This window comes from Nipponia nippon, unplaced genomic scaffold, assembly GCF_047370975.1.
Source record: "Nipponia nippon isolate SJK-2023a ecotype South Korea unplaced genomic scaffold, ASM4737097v1 scaffold_46, whole genome shotgun sequence".
Classification (NCBI taxonomy): Eukaryota; Metazoa; Chordata; class Aves; order Pelecaniformes; family Threskiornithidae; genus Nipponia; species Nipponia nippon.
In genome coordinates this window covers 1,162,341-1,175,597 of record NW_028262365.1, presented here as the reverse complement: position 1 = coordinate 1,175,597, position 13,257 = coordinate 1,162,341, and the positions used below count along the sequence as shown (strand labels likewise).

Sequence of the window (13,257 nt, the reverse complement as noted above, 5' to 3'; positions counted from 1 at the left end):
GGCGGGGGAGGACCCCAGGGGCAATTGGGGACACAGAGGGGGACCCTGGGGGCCACCGGGGCAGGATTTGGGGGGACCCCGAGGGTCAGCAGGGACACGGGGGGGTCCCCAAGGGCCACCAGGGACATGGGGGGACCCTGGGGCCACTGGATAAGGTCGGGGGGGGACCCTGGGGGCCATCGGGACACAGGGGGGGACGCTGGGGGCCACCGGGGCAGGATTTGGGGGGACCCCGGGGGCCACTGGGGACACGGGGGGGGACCCCGGGGCCCAGAGGGGCAGGACACGGGAGAGGGGACCCCCGGGGCCACCGCGGACACAGGGCCAGGAGACGTCGGGGCCACCCCAGCACCTTTATTCCCCCGCAGCCACCCCCTCCCCGAAAGCGGGGGGCTCCCGGCGGAGGGCGGCGGGGGGCGGCGGGGGGCCACCGTCCCCCCCCAGGGCGGCGCGCAGGCGAGGCCAGGCGCGGGGGTCGCGGGCGGCGCGGGCCAGCAGCCGAGCGTGGCGGCGTAGGGCGACGATCTCCCGCTGGGTGCGACGGTTCTGCCGGAGCAGGGCCCCGGTGCGCAGAGCCGCCGCCAGCAGCCCCCCGCGCCGCAGCAGCTCCCTCGTCGCCTCCAGTCGCCCGTTTCGGCAGCCCGGGCTCCCAACCGGTGTGGCCGTCGCGGTGGCGGCGTGGCTGGTGGCAGTGGTGGCGTGGCAGGCGGCGGTGGCATCGTGGCGGGCGGCGGTGGCGGCGTGGTGGGTGGCGGTGGCGGCGTGGCAGGGGACGGTGAGCGGTGGGGGCTGGAGGAGGAGAAGCTGAGCCGGCTGCCAGGGCTCCGGGGGGGCTCCCGGGGGCTGCAGGGAACAGGGGGGTGGGGAGTGAGGCCGGAGCCGGCACGGTGCCGGAGAAGTGCGGTGCCGGAGCTACACGGTGCCAGACCACCCTGGTGCCGGAGCAGCCCAGTGCCGAACCAGCCCGGTGCGGGAGCCACTTGGTGCCAAACCAACCCAGTGCCAGAGCTACATGGTGCCGGAGCAGCCCGGTGCCGGAGCCACACGGTGCCAGAGCTACCCGGTGCCGGAGCAGCCCAGTGCCGGAGCCACATGGTGCCAGAGCCACATGGTGCCGGAGCTAACCGGTGCCAGAGCTAACTGGTACCAGAGCTATCCGGTGCTGGAGCTACCCAGTGCCGGAGCCACACGGTGCCAGAGCAGCCTGGTACCAGAGCTACATAGTGCCGGAGCAGCCCGGTTGTGGAGCCACAATGGTACCAGAGCAGCCCAGTGCCAAACCAGCCCAGTGCAGAGCCACACGGTGCCAGAGCACCCTTGTGCCAGAGCAGCCCGGTGCGGGAGCCACTTGGTGCCAAACCAGCCCAGTGCCAGAGCCACACAGCGCAGAACCAGCTGGTGCCAGAGCCACATGGTGCCAGAGCAGCCCAGTGCCGGAGCCACACGGTGCCAGAGCTAACCGGTGCTGGAGCTACCTGGTGCTGGAGCAGCCCAGTGCCGAACCAGCCCGGTGCCGGAGCCACAGGGTGCCCAACCAGCCCGGTGCCGGAGCCACACCGTGCCGGAGCAGCCCGGTGCCGGAGCAGCCCGGTGCCAGAGCAGCCCAGTGCCAGACCACCCGGTGCCGGAGCAGCCCGGTGCCAGAGCCACAGGGTGCCCAACCAGCCCGGTGCCAGACCACCCAGTGCCGGAGCCACAGGGTGCTGAATCAGCTCGGTGCCGGAGCCACACCGTGCCGGAGCAGCCTGGTGCCAGAGCAGCCCAGTGCCAGACCACCCGGTGCTGGAGCAGCCCGGTGCTGGAGCAGCCCAGTGCCGGAGCCACACCGTGCCAGAGCAGCCCGGTGCCGGAGCAGCCCGGTGCCGGAGCCACACGGTGCTGGAGCAGCCCGGTGCCAGAGCCACAGGGTGCCCAACCAGCCCGGTGCCAGACCACCTGGTGCCAGCGCCACCGGGTGCCCAACCAGCTCGGTGCCGGAGCCACACCGTGCCGGAGCAGCCCGGTGCCGGAGCAGCCCAGTGCCGGAGCCACACCATGCCGGAGCAGCCCGGTGCCGGATCCGGCAGCACGGTGCCGTTACCTGCTGGAGGAGGAGGTTGTGGACGAGGTAGACGGGCGCCAGGCGGGCGAAGGGGTGGCGGGGCGGCGGGGCGGCGAGCGGGTGCCGCGGCGGGGCCGGCTGGGTGCCGGGGGGCTCCTCCGTATCCGTCCGCTCCCGGCCGTTCAGCCGCTCGGAGCCGGCGTCTGCCGGGGTGGGAGTCAGGGGAGCCGGGGGCCGGGGCCCCCCGGGCCGGGGCCGGGGCCGGGGAGCGGGTGCCGTCCCTACCCGAGACGCCGGAGTCCTTCTCGGAGTCGCTGCCCCCCCGCCCGCCCCCCGCTTTCTTTGGGGGGGCCCCGGGTTGGGGCGGGGGGAGGGGGGGGGCCACCCCCGGCCCCTGCGGCTCGGCCGGCATCGGGGGGACCCCTGCTGCGGGGGGAGATGGGGACACTGGGGGGGGCTGGGGGCACACGGTGATGGGGGGGGGCTGGGGGGGAGCGTCCCTCAAAGCCCCCATGTCCCCAAATGTCCCCACGTCCCCTCATGTCCCCGTGCCCCCCCATGTCCCTGTGTCCCCAGATGTCCCCGTGCCCCCCATGTCCCCCAAAGCCCCCGCACATCCCCGTGTCCCCGTGCCCCCCATGTCCCCTTGTCCCCAAATGTCCCCATGCCCCCCACGTCCCCAAATGTCCCCACGTCCCCTCATGTCCCTGTGTCCCCAAATGTCCCCATGTCCCCAAATGTCCCCGTGTCCCCCCATGCCCCCCAAAGGCCCCCAAATGTCACCGTACCCCCCACATCCCCATGTCCCCGGGCCCCCCCATGTCCCCAAGTGTCCCCCCTTGTCCCCAAATGTCCCCGTGCCCCCCCATGTCCCCCAAAGCCCCCACCATGTCCCCAAATGTCCCCATGCCCCCCACATCCCCATGTCCCCAAATGTCCCCACGTTCCCTCATGTCCCCGTGCCCCCCCATGTCCCCGTGTCCCCAAATGTCCCCAAATGTCCCCTCATGTCCCCGTGCCCACCATGTCCCTGTGTCCCCAAATGTCCCCATGCCCCCCATGTCCCCCAAAGCCCCCCCATGTCCCCAAATGTCCCCATGCCCCCCACGTCCCCAATGTCCCCAAATGTCCCCGTGCCCCCCCATGTCCCTGTGTCCCCAAATGTCCCCATGCCCCCCACGTCCCCAATGTCCCCAAATGTCCCCGTGCCCCCCCATGTCCCTGTGTCCCCAAATGTCCCCATGCCCCCCACGTCCCCAATGTCCCCAAATGTCCCCGTGCCCCCCCATGTCCCTGTGTCCCCAAATGTCCCCATGTCCCCACGTCCCCGTTCCCCCCCCGTGTCCCCAAGCGTCCCCATGTCCCCAAATGTCCCCATGCCCCCCCATGTCCCTGTGTCCCCAAATGTCCCCATGTCCCCACGTCCCCGTTCCCCCCCCCCCTGCCCCCAAGCGCCCCCCTGTCCCCAAATGTCCCCATGCCCCCCCCCCGCCCCCCGGTACCTGCCTGGGTCCGGTACCGGTACCGGTAGCGGGGGGCGCTGGCGGCCGGGACCCACGGACAGCGGGGGCGGCACCGGGGAGGGGGGACCCGGGAACCGGGGGGGGGGGGGGGGGCGGTACCGGACTCGGGGGCTCCGGTACCGGACTCGGGGGCGCCGGTGTCGGGGTTGGGGGCTCCGGTACCGGACTCGGGGGTGGGAGCGGGGGCTGGACCGGACTCCGGTATCGGCGGGGCCGCGGGTGTCGGTGGGCGGTGACGCTGTCCTGGCCCCGCCCCTTCGGCGGACGGACGGGACCGGTAGCCAATGGGAGAGGCCGGGGCTGTGTGACGTCGTTACCGGCGCCACGTGCGGCCGCGGGGCCGGTGCTCCGCCACGTGAGGGGGCGGGGCCGACGCAGCACGTGGCCGCGGGGAGGGGCCGCCACCGGAGCCCCGTGACAGGCGGACACGGGAGGTGCCCTCGGGACCGCCCCCCCCCCCCCCCCCCAAGGACCGGGACCCCCTCCGGGACCCCCCAAAGCACCGGGAGGGACCCCCGGGACCCCCCCCGCCCCGGCACTGGGACCCCCAGGACCCCCGCCGAAGGAACCGGGACCCCCCACCGGGACCGTGAGCCCCCCATAAGCACGGGGAGGACTCCCGGGACCCCCCCCCCCCAAAAGCACCGGGAGGGACCCCTAGGACCCCCCAGGACCAGAAGCCCCCCAGAAGCACCAGGGGGACCCTCGGGACCCCCTCGGGGACTGGGAGCCCCATCCTAAGCACTGGGCCCCCCCATAAGCACTGGGAGGACCCCGGGACTGGCCCCCCCCCCCATAAGCACTGGGAGGGGCCCCCGGGACTGGCCCCCCCCCATAAGCACTGGGAGGACCCCCGGGACCCCCCTTCAGGACCGGGAGCCCCCCAAAAGCACGGGGAGGGACCCCCAGGCACCCCAAGCTGGGGGGGATAAGCCCCAAAGGGGGAACCCCAAACCCTCTTCGGGGGGGGCACCCCCAAAGGGCAGGGGGGCACCCCGAAAGTGGGGGGGGGTACCCCCAAATGAGGAGGGGGGGGGGCGCAGGTTTCGGGGTTCAATCAGCTCTTTATGGAAGAGACGAGGCCGTGACACTGTCCTACACACCGGCACGATGGGATGGAGCGCGCAACGCTGGGGGGGCGACGTGAAACACAGCGGGGGTGGGGGGGCCGCCCCCCCACCCCCCACCCCCCAATCCCAAGGGAAATGGGGAGGGGGGGGGGAAAAATCCAGCCGGCACGGCCGCTTCCCCCGTCCGGTGCCCGGCGCAGGTGCCGGGTTTGGTAAAAACCGAGGGAGGAGCGGGGGGTTTAATCCTTCTTCTTGTCCTCGGGTGGTTTCTCCCCCCCCGGGGGGTTTGGGGGGACCCCGGTGGGCGGCGGCGTTGTGGGGGGGTTGGCGGGCAGGGGGGGGCGGGGGGAGACCTGGTCCTCCCCGCTGAGGCCGAACTCGTTGACGCGGGTGAGGTCGACGCGGTAAATCCAGCGCTGGTAGAGGTAAATGAAGAAGACGACGTCTGGGGGGGGGGGAGGAAGAAGAGAAGGGTGAAGGTGAGGGGGCACAAGTGGGGACCCCCCCCCCCAACCCTGGGGATGGGGGGGGCAATGGGGCAAAAAGGAGGAGGGCGGAGGGGCCAGGGGGGACACGGAGGGGCCCATGGGGACCGGGACCACCCCCAAGCCCCAGGAGGGACCCCCAGGGGCCAGGAGGGACCCCCAAAGGACCAGGACCACCCCCACAAGCCCCAGGAGGGACCCATGGGGACCAGGAGGGACCCCCAAAGGACGAGGACCACCCCCATAAGCCCCAGGAGGGACCCCCAAAGGACCAGGAGGGACCCTCAGGGACCCCTGGGGACTGGAACCACCCCCGAAGAACCAGGAGGGACCCCCCAGAGGCTGGGACCACCCCCCTAAACACCAGGAGGGACCCCCACGGGGACAGCGACCACCCCCAAAGGACAAGGAGGGACCCCCAGGGTCCAGGAGGGACCCCACAAGCCCCAGGAGGGACCCCCAAAGGACCAGAACCACCCCCCACAAGCCCCAGGAGGGACCCATGGGGACCAGGAGGGACCCCCGGGGACCAGGACCACCCCCACAAGCCCCAGGAGGGACCCCCAGGGACCAGGAGGGACCCCCGGGGACCAGGACCACCCCCACAAGCCCCAGGAGGGACCCCCAGGGACCAGGAGGGACCCCCGGGGACCAGGACCACCCCCACAAGCCCCAGGAGGGACCCCCCCCGCAGGCCGTACCGTCCCGCAGGCAGCCTATCCTGTACATCATGGGCATCTTGATGACGAAAGCGAAGAGGTCATCGATGAAGGTGTTGAGAGCTTTGTAGGTCAGCATCCGCCAGGGCAGGTGGGCGACCGATTTCAGCTTGTAGTTGATGAAGAGTTGGGGGGTCATGGTGATGAAACCTGCGGGAGACGGGGGGGCTCCTCGTTAGCGTAACGAAGCCCTGCCGGTACCGGTGACCCCCCCATCCTCCAACAGAACGAGGGGAGCCCAGGCGGAGCGGGAAGGTGCCCCCAGAGGAAAAAGCTGCGCCCTGGGGTGCACCCCCCCCTTTTCCTCCTCTTCCTCGCCCCGGGGGGGATTTTCGGCATCGCGGCACTCACCGAAGGTCAGGAGGAAGCCGTAGAGCATGCTCAGCACCCACGAGTACCAGCCCTTGTGCTCCAGGTAGAGCAGGCTGTACACGGCGTAACAGCCCAGCAAGGGGAAAAGAATCCACGAGAGGTACCGGAAAGCCATCTGGGAAGGAAGCGATAGCCAAAAAATCAGCCGGGAACGTGCCGGAGCACCGGCTCGGCGCCTCCCCGGCTCCCGAGCCTCAAAGTAAGGAGGGGCCGGGCAGCGCCGGCCGCCCGTTTCACCGCCTGCCCTGCCCCGGCCGCATCCCGGGGGGAATCGGGGAGGACGAAGCGAGGAGACGGGCGCCGAAACGTTCGGCCGGAGGCGGGCTCGGCAGCGCCGCGCTGTCCCCGGCGCTCGGCACCGCCCCGGGACTCACGTCGTCGTACACCTTGGTGGAAGACTCGATGTAGGTCGATTTATCTTTGAAGGTTACGCGGGGAAACACTCCTGCCACCTTGTTCTCGCGATCCAGCTGCCAAAAGAGAAGGGGAAAGGCGTCACCGAGCGGGAGCGGGGGCAGCGCCGGATCCCTGCCGCGCCCGCGCCGCCGCTTACCCGGACGTCCATGACCTTTGTGATCTTCCAGAGGTCGATGAGGAGCCCGATGAAGACGCTGACTTGCACCACGAAGTTGGTTTCGTTGTCCAAAATATAGAGGAGGACGACGAGGGACTGGAAGACGCCGAAGAAGACGGAGCGGACGGAGAGCCCCTCCAGAGATTGCCGGCTGTTCCAGAACTGGATATCTGTAGGGAAGGGGCCCAAACCGTCACCTCGCCGGAGGGGAAGGGGAACCGGAGGCTGCGGAGAGCTACCGCGGCACGCGCCCCGGCGGAGGGAGCGAAAGGAACAGGCGGCGCGAGATGCCGTCTGGCGTCGGCGCAAGCGGCGGGGACCCGAAAAACCACAACTTTCCGCCTTTCCACCCTCAAGTCAGCCCTGCGGCGCGGAGGAGCGCGGCCGAGGAGCGCCGGCTGCCTCGACGCGCGCCACAGCGGTCGCAGCCCGCCCCAGGACACGGTTGGATTTGGTTACGGCTGCTGAAGCCGTCGCAGCCGGGGAGAGGATTCGCGGCAGCGGCGTGCGGCCGGCCGAGACCGCGCCGCCGCGGCACGAAGACGCCTCCGCGGGAACGAGAGGGTTTTAGGCCGCGGCACCGCCTTCGCGTCTTTTCCGCGCGTCCCGCGGCGGCGCTCACCGTTTTTGAAGGCGAGGAACTCAAAGATGCTGTGCACGATGGAGACGACGATGGTCAGCGCCAGCAGGTAGGGGTTCGTCTCCAGGAGAGCAACCTGAAACGGGGATCAAAAAACCTCTCTCAGGCTCCATCCCGCCTTCCCGCCATCCAAACCGGGAGGATCCCGGAGGATCCAGCCGGTTGCCGGAGCACCAACGAGGACGAGGGGTTTAATTGCTCTCTCGTTATGGTCTCCAAGCTCCATTTCCCCTTCGTAGCCAAGGCAGGCAGCAGGCAGCTGCCTGCACGCCCCTCCTTCTCGGCATCGGTAATTAATAAGGAGCGATCGTAACGAAGAAGGGGTAGGACTCCGCCAGCGAAGCTAGGGAAAGGCGGGAAACGCAGGGGAAGGGCGAGCAGGAGAGCTGCGGGCGGGAGGAGGGAGGCCCGCAGGCGGCTCTCACCTTCACCGAGTCCTGCTCCTCGTCCGACTGCTCGTAGAGATCCTCTCCCAAGAAATTCCAGGGGGATTTGGTGCTCTGGGCGGCGTAGAGCTGCCAGCGCCACAGGGAGAGCGGGCAGAAGGAGAGGCGGAAGGGCAGGCGCTGCAGGGTCTCGTTGATGGGGAAATAATCCTTCTGCAAGTTCCAGTAGTCGTTGAAGTAGAGGATGGGGTAGTAGTCGCCGCTGATGGCGTCAAACTTCACATCTGGAGGCGAGGGGAAAGAGCAGAGAGGGCTGAGAAGGTGACAGGGAGCGGTGAGAGCCGTCGTCCCCCTCGGCAGCCACCTGGGAGAGACCGAGAGGGTGCTGAACCCCGGCCCGGCGCGGCACGAGCTCCCGGAGAGGCGCGGGGTCGCGCCGCCGATGGGAAAACAAACCCCTGTCCCCCAGAGGAGCCCAAACGAGCCTTCGAGGAGGAGGGAGAGCAGGGCGAGCCCCGGCAAGCCACCCTCAGGGCAGGGGAGCCCCGGCGCGTCCCAGCACTCACACTGGTCCAGGGGAGGCGGGACGCTGCCCTTCACCCAGGGCGTGTGGTCGTCCACCATGTTGATGGTCAAGTTGGGGTGCCAGTGCGAGATGACCTCCACGGGACCGTAATCTTCCGCCCTCTGTAACGAGAACGCCGCCGTCTCCGTCACCGGCAGGGCGCCCCTCCATCTCGCCCCGTCCCCGCTTAAAGGAGGCGGCAGAAAGGGGAGCGGGAAGGGGCAGAGCCAACCCTCCCGTCCCAAAAACGCTACAAGGAAACCCTCACCCTCCGCAGCGCTTCCCGACAGCTTCGCGTGCGAATATTTAAGAGTTTGGCCAACGGGGTGAAAAATAACCCCCCCCAAAAAAAAAAAAAAACCCGAAAGGAAGAGCCGGTTACCTTGATCATTTCGGGATCTGCCTCCGTCTCACCCGTCAGGAGGTTTTTGGTTTTCTGGAACCGCCGGCGCTTGTATTTGTTGATCACTGGAAGGAAAGAGGAGAGGTGAACGTTGCCAGCTCCGCACAAAAAAGAAACGTAAGGAGGTTACGGCCTGCCGGGAGGGGAGCGGGGCGTTTTACGACAGGCACGAGCTGACCGCAGAAGCCCGTTTCCCTCGCGTCACACCCCCCCCAAATTAATTTATCCGTAGCATCTCACAGATCTTCCACTTATCAAAGGGAAAGGCTGTAGTTTGGGGACAAGGAACCAGATTAACAGCCAAACCTTTGGGATAATCGCGTCGCTGTTGGAGGAAAACACCTGAGATGAAGTATCCGGATCTTCCCGTCCTGCAGGAAGACCTGAACATGGCAATTCCTTCCTCTTCTCAACGCTGACGGGGTTCCGCACCCCCCGTACGGGTAGGGACCCCCCCCTCCCGCGTAACGTGGAGGGAAACCAAGAGCTCGCGGAGATTTAAAGAGGTTTTTCCTCCGTAGGTTCACAAAAGACAAATTCCAAGCGCGGAAAACGTCCCGCTCAGGGAGCGGCCGAGCCAGGTATTTGCCCTAACCTTCCCCATCAGGCACCTGGATTTGCTGAGCCAAAGCTCAGCCCGATTCCTTCAGGCTCCCGTTCCGACACGGGAACTGGGGCGTCCCCTTTCCCCGCCGCCGCCGCGCGCTGCCCTCCCGCCCCCCGAGCCGTACTTCGCGACGTGTGGACCGTGGCGAGGCGCCTGTAGAGGTTTTTCTGCCTGGGATCGGGATGGAAGCCGCTCTTCGTGAAGTAAACGTGGACGTAGATGGAGCCGTTCTGCTGGACGCTCTGAAATCACACCCCGCCGGGGCGGTTATGGGTCGGACGCGGTCGGAGCCGCCTCACCGCCGACCATCGACCCCGTACGAAACCAAAGCGGGAAGGAGGGCAGCACACCTACGGCTTGCGCCACCGCGACGGAGCAGATCCCGGCTGCCGTACGGCTCGGGAAAAACCCGATGCCTGTAACGGCCGGTCACCGAAACGCTGGCTTCGAGCCCTGGCGCCTCCGCGGCACACCCGGCGGAGATGCCAGCCCGCTCCGCAGAGCCTCGCCCACCGCCCGAAGCGAAGGGGATACGGATAAAGGTGACGGCAGGGACGCGCCGCGGCAGCCAACGCCGCTCCGCGCCTCAGCTCCGCTCGGAGCTCCCGGGTTGGCTTTGAGCGCGATCCCGGCAAACCCCGCCAGCCCCTCGACGATCCCCGGCCCGGCCTGGAACCTTCCGGAAAGAGCAGCGGGTGCACCCACCTGCGAAATATCAACTTCCCCGTAGTGTTCGTAGCACCCGTCGGCGTTCTCCCCGCTGGTCCAGTCCCCGTAGACGAGATCCCGTTTTTGCCAGAACAGCGCCGAGCTGACGTTGAAGTCCGTAAAGTGCTCGTGCTCCGAGATATAAACGTAGAGGTCCTGCGGAGAGAGGAGGACGTCGGCTGCCGGTGGACAAATCGACCGTACGGCGCCACGGCGTCCCCTCCCAAACCGGCTCGGCGCTCCGGCGAGCCCGAGAAATAACTCCTGGCCGACGCCGCACCGCCAGGACGCCGCAGCCGCGATTTTAGCTCCGCTAGATTTAAAATCTAGCTCGGAGCCGGAGCGGCGGGGCCAGCCACGGCGCTGCCGGTCAGCCAGGACGGGACGACGCGGTTTCTGCCGGCGTTACCATTAAAGTGTCCTTGGGGAAGAGGTTTCGGCTGGGGGCTCGCGGCGTCCCGCCCGCGCTGCTCTGCTCCTGCGGCGCCGGCCCGCGGCGGAACCAGCTGCTGATGGCCCAGATGATGAAGATCCTGCGGGAGGAAGGGGGAGAAGCCGCTCAGGCGTTTTAGCCGCCCTCCCCAGCCGAATCGGACGCGGCCTCCTGCAAACAAACTCTCCCGTTGCCGGGGGCGGGGGGGGGGGGAAATCCTTAGCGCCGGACAAATCCGCGTTTCAAAACTCGCCTTCCGTCACGGCAGGCGCTCACCAGAGCAAACCGGTTCCGGGCCAGTTCAGATCCGGCGCCAGGCACGGCGGGAGCACGCCGAAACCGAGCAAAAGCGCCGGGAGCTCGCCTCAAGGACGCGGCGAGAAAGTCACGCTCCGAGGCATCCCGGAGAAGGCCGCTAACGGGTGGGCGAGGCGCAGGGGCGTCCCCGGATCCCGGCAGACAGCCCGAGCCACCCCGCCTCGCTCGCTGCCTCCGAACCCGCCGCCGCGACGGCTCCCGACCTCCGGCGCGCGGCCGCCGTCGCTCTCCGAAGCTCCCCGGGCCGCTCCCGGCGTAGAGACCGGCACGGATCCCTTCCGCGGCCGAGCCAGGCAGCGGCGTTTGAGCACGTTAAAAGAAACCGAGCGTTTTTCCCCCGTTCCGGAAGGTTTTCGGCAAGCTGCGAGCTTCCAGCTCTGTTTTTCTTCGCAGGGGAAGCGCGAGGAGCCTTTCGTATCTGCTCCGGGCGCCGCTACATCAGAATTCCCCCTCCCGGCCTGCGCACGGAGCGAGCGGATAACAAGCTTGGGAATGGCGGGCAGCGCCAGCGACCAAACAACGGCTCCCGGGACCAAGCCGCGGCTGTGCTTCCGCGCCACGGGCGGAAAAATCCGGCGTCCCCAAGATAAATCGGGATTTCGTGCAGCGTAACTCGTCGTTAGGCCGAGCCGCAACGCTGCGGAAAGCTCGAGAGCCCTAACGAGCCTCCTGGTGCGCGCTGCATCCGCAGCCGTAAATCCGTAGCCCGGAATATCGCCGTTTCCTCAGAAAAGACTTGGGAAAACATTTCTTCTTCCGAAGGTTTCGGGAACTGGACCGTCACGCTTTGCCTGCGGCACGTGGACATCACCCGCTCCACGCGAGGGAGTTTTCTCCTCCGCCAGCCGACCGCAACGGGTGGAATATTTCCGAGCGCTTCCGAGGGCACGGCTCCGTCGGCGATGAGACGTTCTTTCCCCCCCGGCTTCGGCAGCCAGGACGCCGGATTTACCCGTGGAAAGGAACAAACCTGCCCTCGGCGGGACGGGAAGGAGACGGACGGAGAAGCGGAGCGGGAAGGCGATGAGGAGTCGTGGTTTCCGGGAAGGGACTCGCAACCCGTTCGGCAGCAGCGGGATGAGGTTGGGAACGGCACATCCAAACGCACGGCGCCGGTGGAAACGTCCCAGCCTTTTCCTTCCCGCAGGAGAGGGAAGCGCCGCGCTGGGAGCCGGCCGTGCCCCGGCGTGGACTTTGGATGCGAGGCGCAGGGAGCGCCGGTGGCTCCTCGGAGGAAGCCGGGAAGCTTCGGCCGCCCCTGCCCGGGGGTGAGCCGGACCCCGGGCTTCCCGGGAAAGAGCTCAAGAGCCCGGAGCTCCGGGAAAGCCCTGGGATGGGGAGGGCAACAGCCCCCTCCTCCCAGCAGGACCCCTGAGGCGTGGGGGTGGGCAGCACCGGCTACAAAGCCCCGGGACCCCGCTGCGCCTCCGGTTTGGGGGGGGACGAGCCCCCTGCCCGCCCCGGGACCCCGCTGCGCCTCCGGTTTGGGGGGGACGAGCCCCCCGCCCGCCCCGGGACCCCGCTGTGCCCCCAGTTTGGGGGGGACGAGCCCCCTGCCCGCCCCGGGACCCCACTGCGCCTCCGGTTTGGGGGGGACGAGCCCCCTGCCCGCCCCGGGACCCCACTGCGCCTCCGGTTTGGGGGGGACGAGCCCCCCGCCCGCCCCGGGACCCCGCTGTGCCCCCAGTTTGGGGGGGACGAGCCCCCCGCCCGCCCCGGGACCCCGCTGCGCCCCCGCTTTGGGGGGGACGAGCCCCCTGCCCGCCCCGGGACCCCGCTGCGCCTCCGGTTTGGGGGGGACGAGCCCCCCGCCCGCCCCGGGACCCCGCTGCGCCTCCGGTTTGGGGGGGACGAGCCCCCTGCCCGCCCCGGGACCCCGCTGTGCCCCCGGTGGCGGCGGGAACGAGTCCCCTGCCCGCCCCGGGACCCCACCGCTCCCTCATGAGGCGGGGCACGGCGGGCCGGTGGCCGGTAGCACGGCGGGGGAAGGCGGTCCGGTAGCACCGGGCGGGGCTCACCTGAAGAGGACGCCTTTGATAACCTGCCAAGCGTTGGGCGCCGGCTGCTGCCGCTGCGTCTCAGCCGCCGCCGCCGCCTCGCCGCCGCCGGCGCTCCCGTTGCTGGTTACCTAAAGCGGGAGGCGCACGGTACCGTCAACCGAGCCGGACCCCCCCCCCCCCACCGCGGTGCCGGCCTCCGCGGTGCCGGCCTCCCCGGTCCCGGTCCCGGTCCCGGCCCGTCCGTACCTGCCCCGGGCCCGGCGCGGGCCCCGCCGCCGCCGCCGCCACCTCCGTCCCCGGCGCCGCCATCTTGCTGCGCCGCCGCTCCCGCCGCTCTCGCGAGACCGGCGGCGGCGGTGACGTCGCCGCCGCAGAGGGGGGAGGGGGCGTGGCCTAGGGGGTGGGCGGGGCGA

The 13,257-nt window shown here is 69.4% G+C and overlaps 2 protein-coding genes across 5 annotated transcripts; both read right to left on the bottom strand.

Annotated features, from left to right (window-relative positions):
- Positions 1–347: 347 nt before the first annotated feature.
- Positions 348–3,874, bottom strand: LOC148052621 (uncharacterized). 2 transcript variants are annotated; one of them, XM_087729767.1, is made up of 4 exons: positions 3,544–3,874; positions 2,327–2,467; positions 2,081–2,244; positions 348–843 (listed from the first exon to the last, which is right to left on the bottom strand). In XM_087729767.1, the coding sequence occupies exons 2-4, from the start codon at positions 2,451–2,453 to the stop codon at positions 355–357; spliced, it is 780 nt and encodes a 259-aa protein (XP_087585893.1). In that variant the 5' UTR covers positions 2,454–2,467; positions 3,544–3,874; the 3' UTR covers positions 348–354. The 2 variants fall into 2 exon arrangements, with proteins under 2 accessions (XP_087585893.1, XP_087585892.1); XM_087729766.1 differs by having other exon boundaries at positions 2,327–2,464; positions 3,544–3,650.
- Positions 3,875–4,588: 714 nt separating this feature from the next.
- Positions 4,589–13,210, bottom strand: CLPTM1 (CLPTM1 regulator of GABA type A receptor forward trafficking). 3 transcript variants are annotated; one of them, XM_087729768.1, is made up of 14 exons: positions 13,091–13,210; positions 12,863–12,972; positions 10,503–10,626; positions 10,091–10,249; positions 9,390–9,627; positions 8,758–8,843; positions 8,377–8,497; positions 7,850–8,094; positions 7,407–7,500; positions 6,764–6,954; positions 6,585–6,680; positions 6,190–6,325; positions 5,821–5,988; positions 4,589–5,079 (listed from the first exon to the last, which is right to left on the bottom strand). In XM_087729768.1, exons 1-14 carry the CDS (start codon positions 13,151–13,153, stop codon positions 4,874–4,876), a joined length of 2,037 nt encoding a protein of 678 aa, XP_087585894.1. In that variant the 5' UTR covers positions 13,154–13,210; the 3' UTR covers positions 4,589–4,873. The 3 variants fall into 3 exon arrangements, with proteins under 3 accessions (XP_087585894.1, XP_087585896.1, XP_087585895.1); XM_087729769.1 differs by having other exon boundaries at positions 4,590–5,079; positions 9,510–9,627; XM_087729770.1 differs by lacking the exons at positions 12,863–12,972; positions 13,091–13,210 and adding an exon at positions 10,803–11,955.
- Between the last annotated feature and the right edge of the window lie 47 nt (positions 13,211–13,257).

Excerpts from the sequence above, each read along its gene's own strand:
- CLPTM1 (XM_087729768.1), bottom strand. The coding sequence starts at position 13,153 with ATGGCGGCGCCGGGGACGGAGGTGGCGGCGGCGGCGGCGGGGCCCGCG. Across the intron at positions 9,628-10,090 it reads GGGAAGTTGATATTTCGCAG|AGCGTCCAGCAGAACGGCTC; the intron begins GTGGGTGCACCC and ends GTGTGATTTCAG. Across the intron at positions 8,844-9,389 it reads CTTTGGCTCAGCAAATCCAG|TGATCAACAAATACAAGCGC; the intron begins GTGCCTGATGGG and ends CTTTCCTTCCAG.
- LOC148052621 (XM_087729767.1), bottom strand. The coding sequence starts at position 2,453 with ATGCCGGCCGAGCCGCAGGGGCCGGGGGTGGCCCCCCCCCTCCCCCCG. Across the intron at positions 2,245-2,326 it reads GAAGGACTCCGGCGTCTCGG|ACGCCGGCTCCGAGCGGCTG; the intron begins GTAGGGACGGCA and ends CCACCCCGGCAG. Across the intron at positions 844-2,080 it reads ACAACCTCCTCCTCCAGCAG|CCCCCGGGAGCCCCCCCGGA; the intron begins GTAACGGCACCG and ends TGTTCCCTGCAG.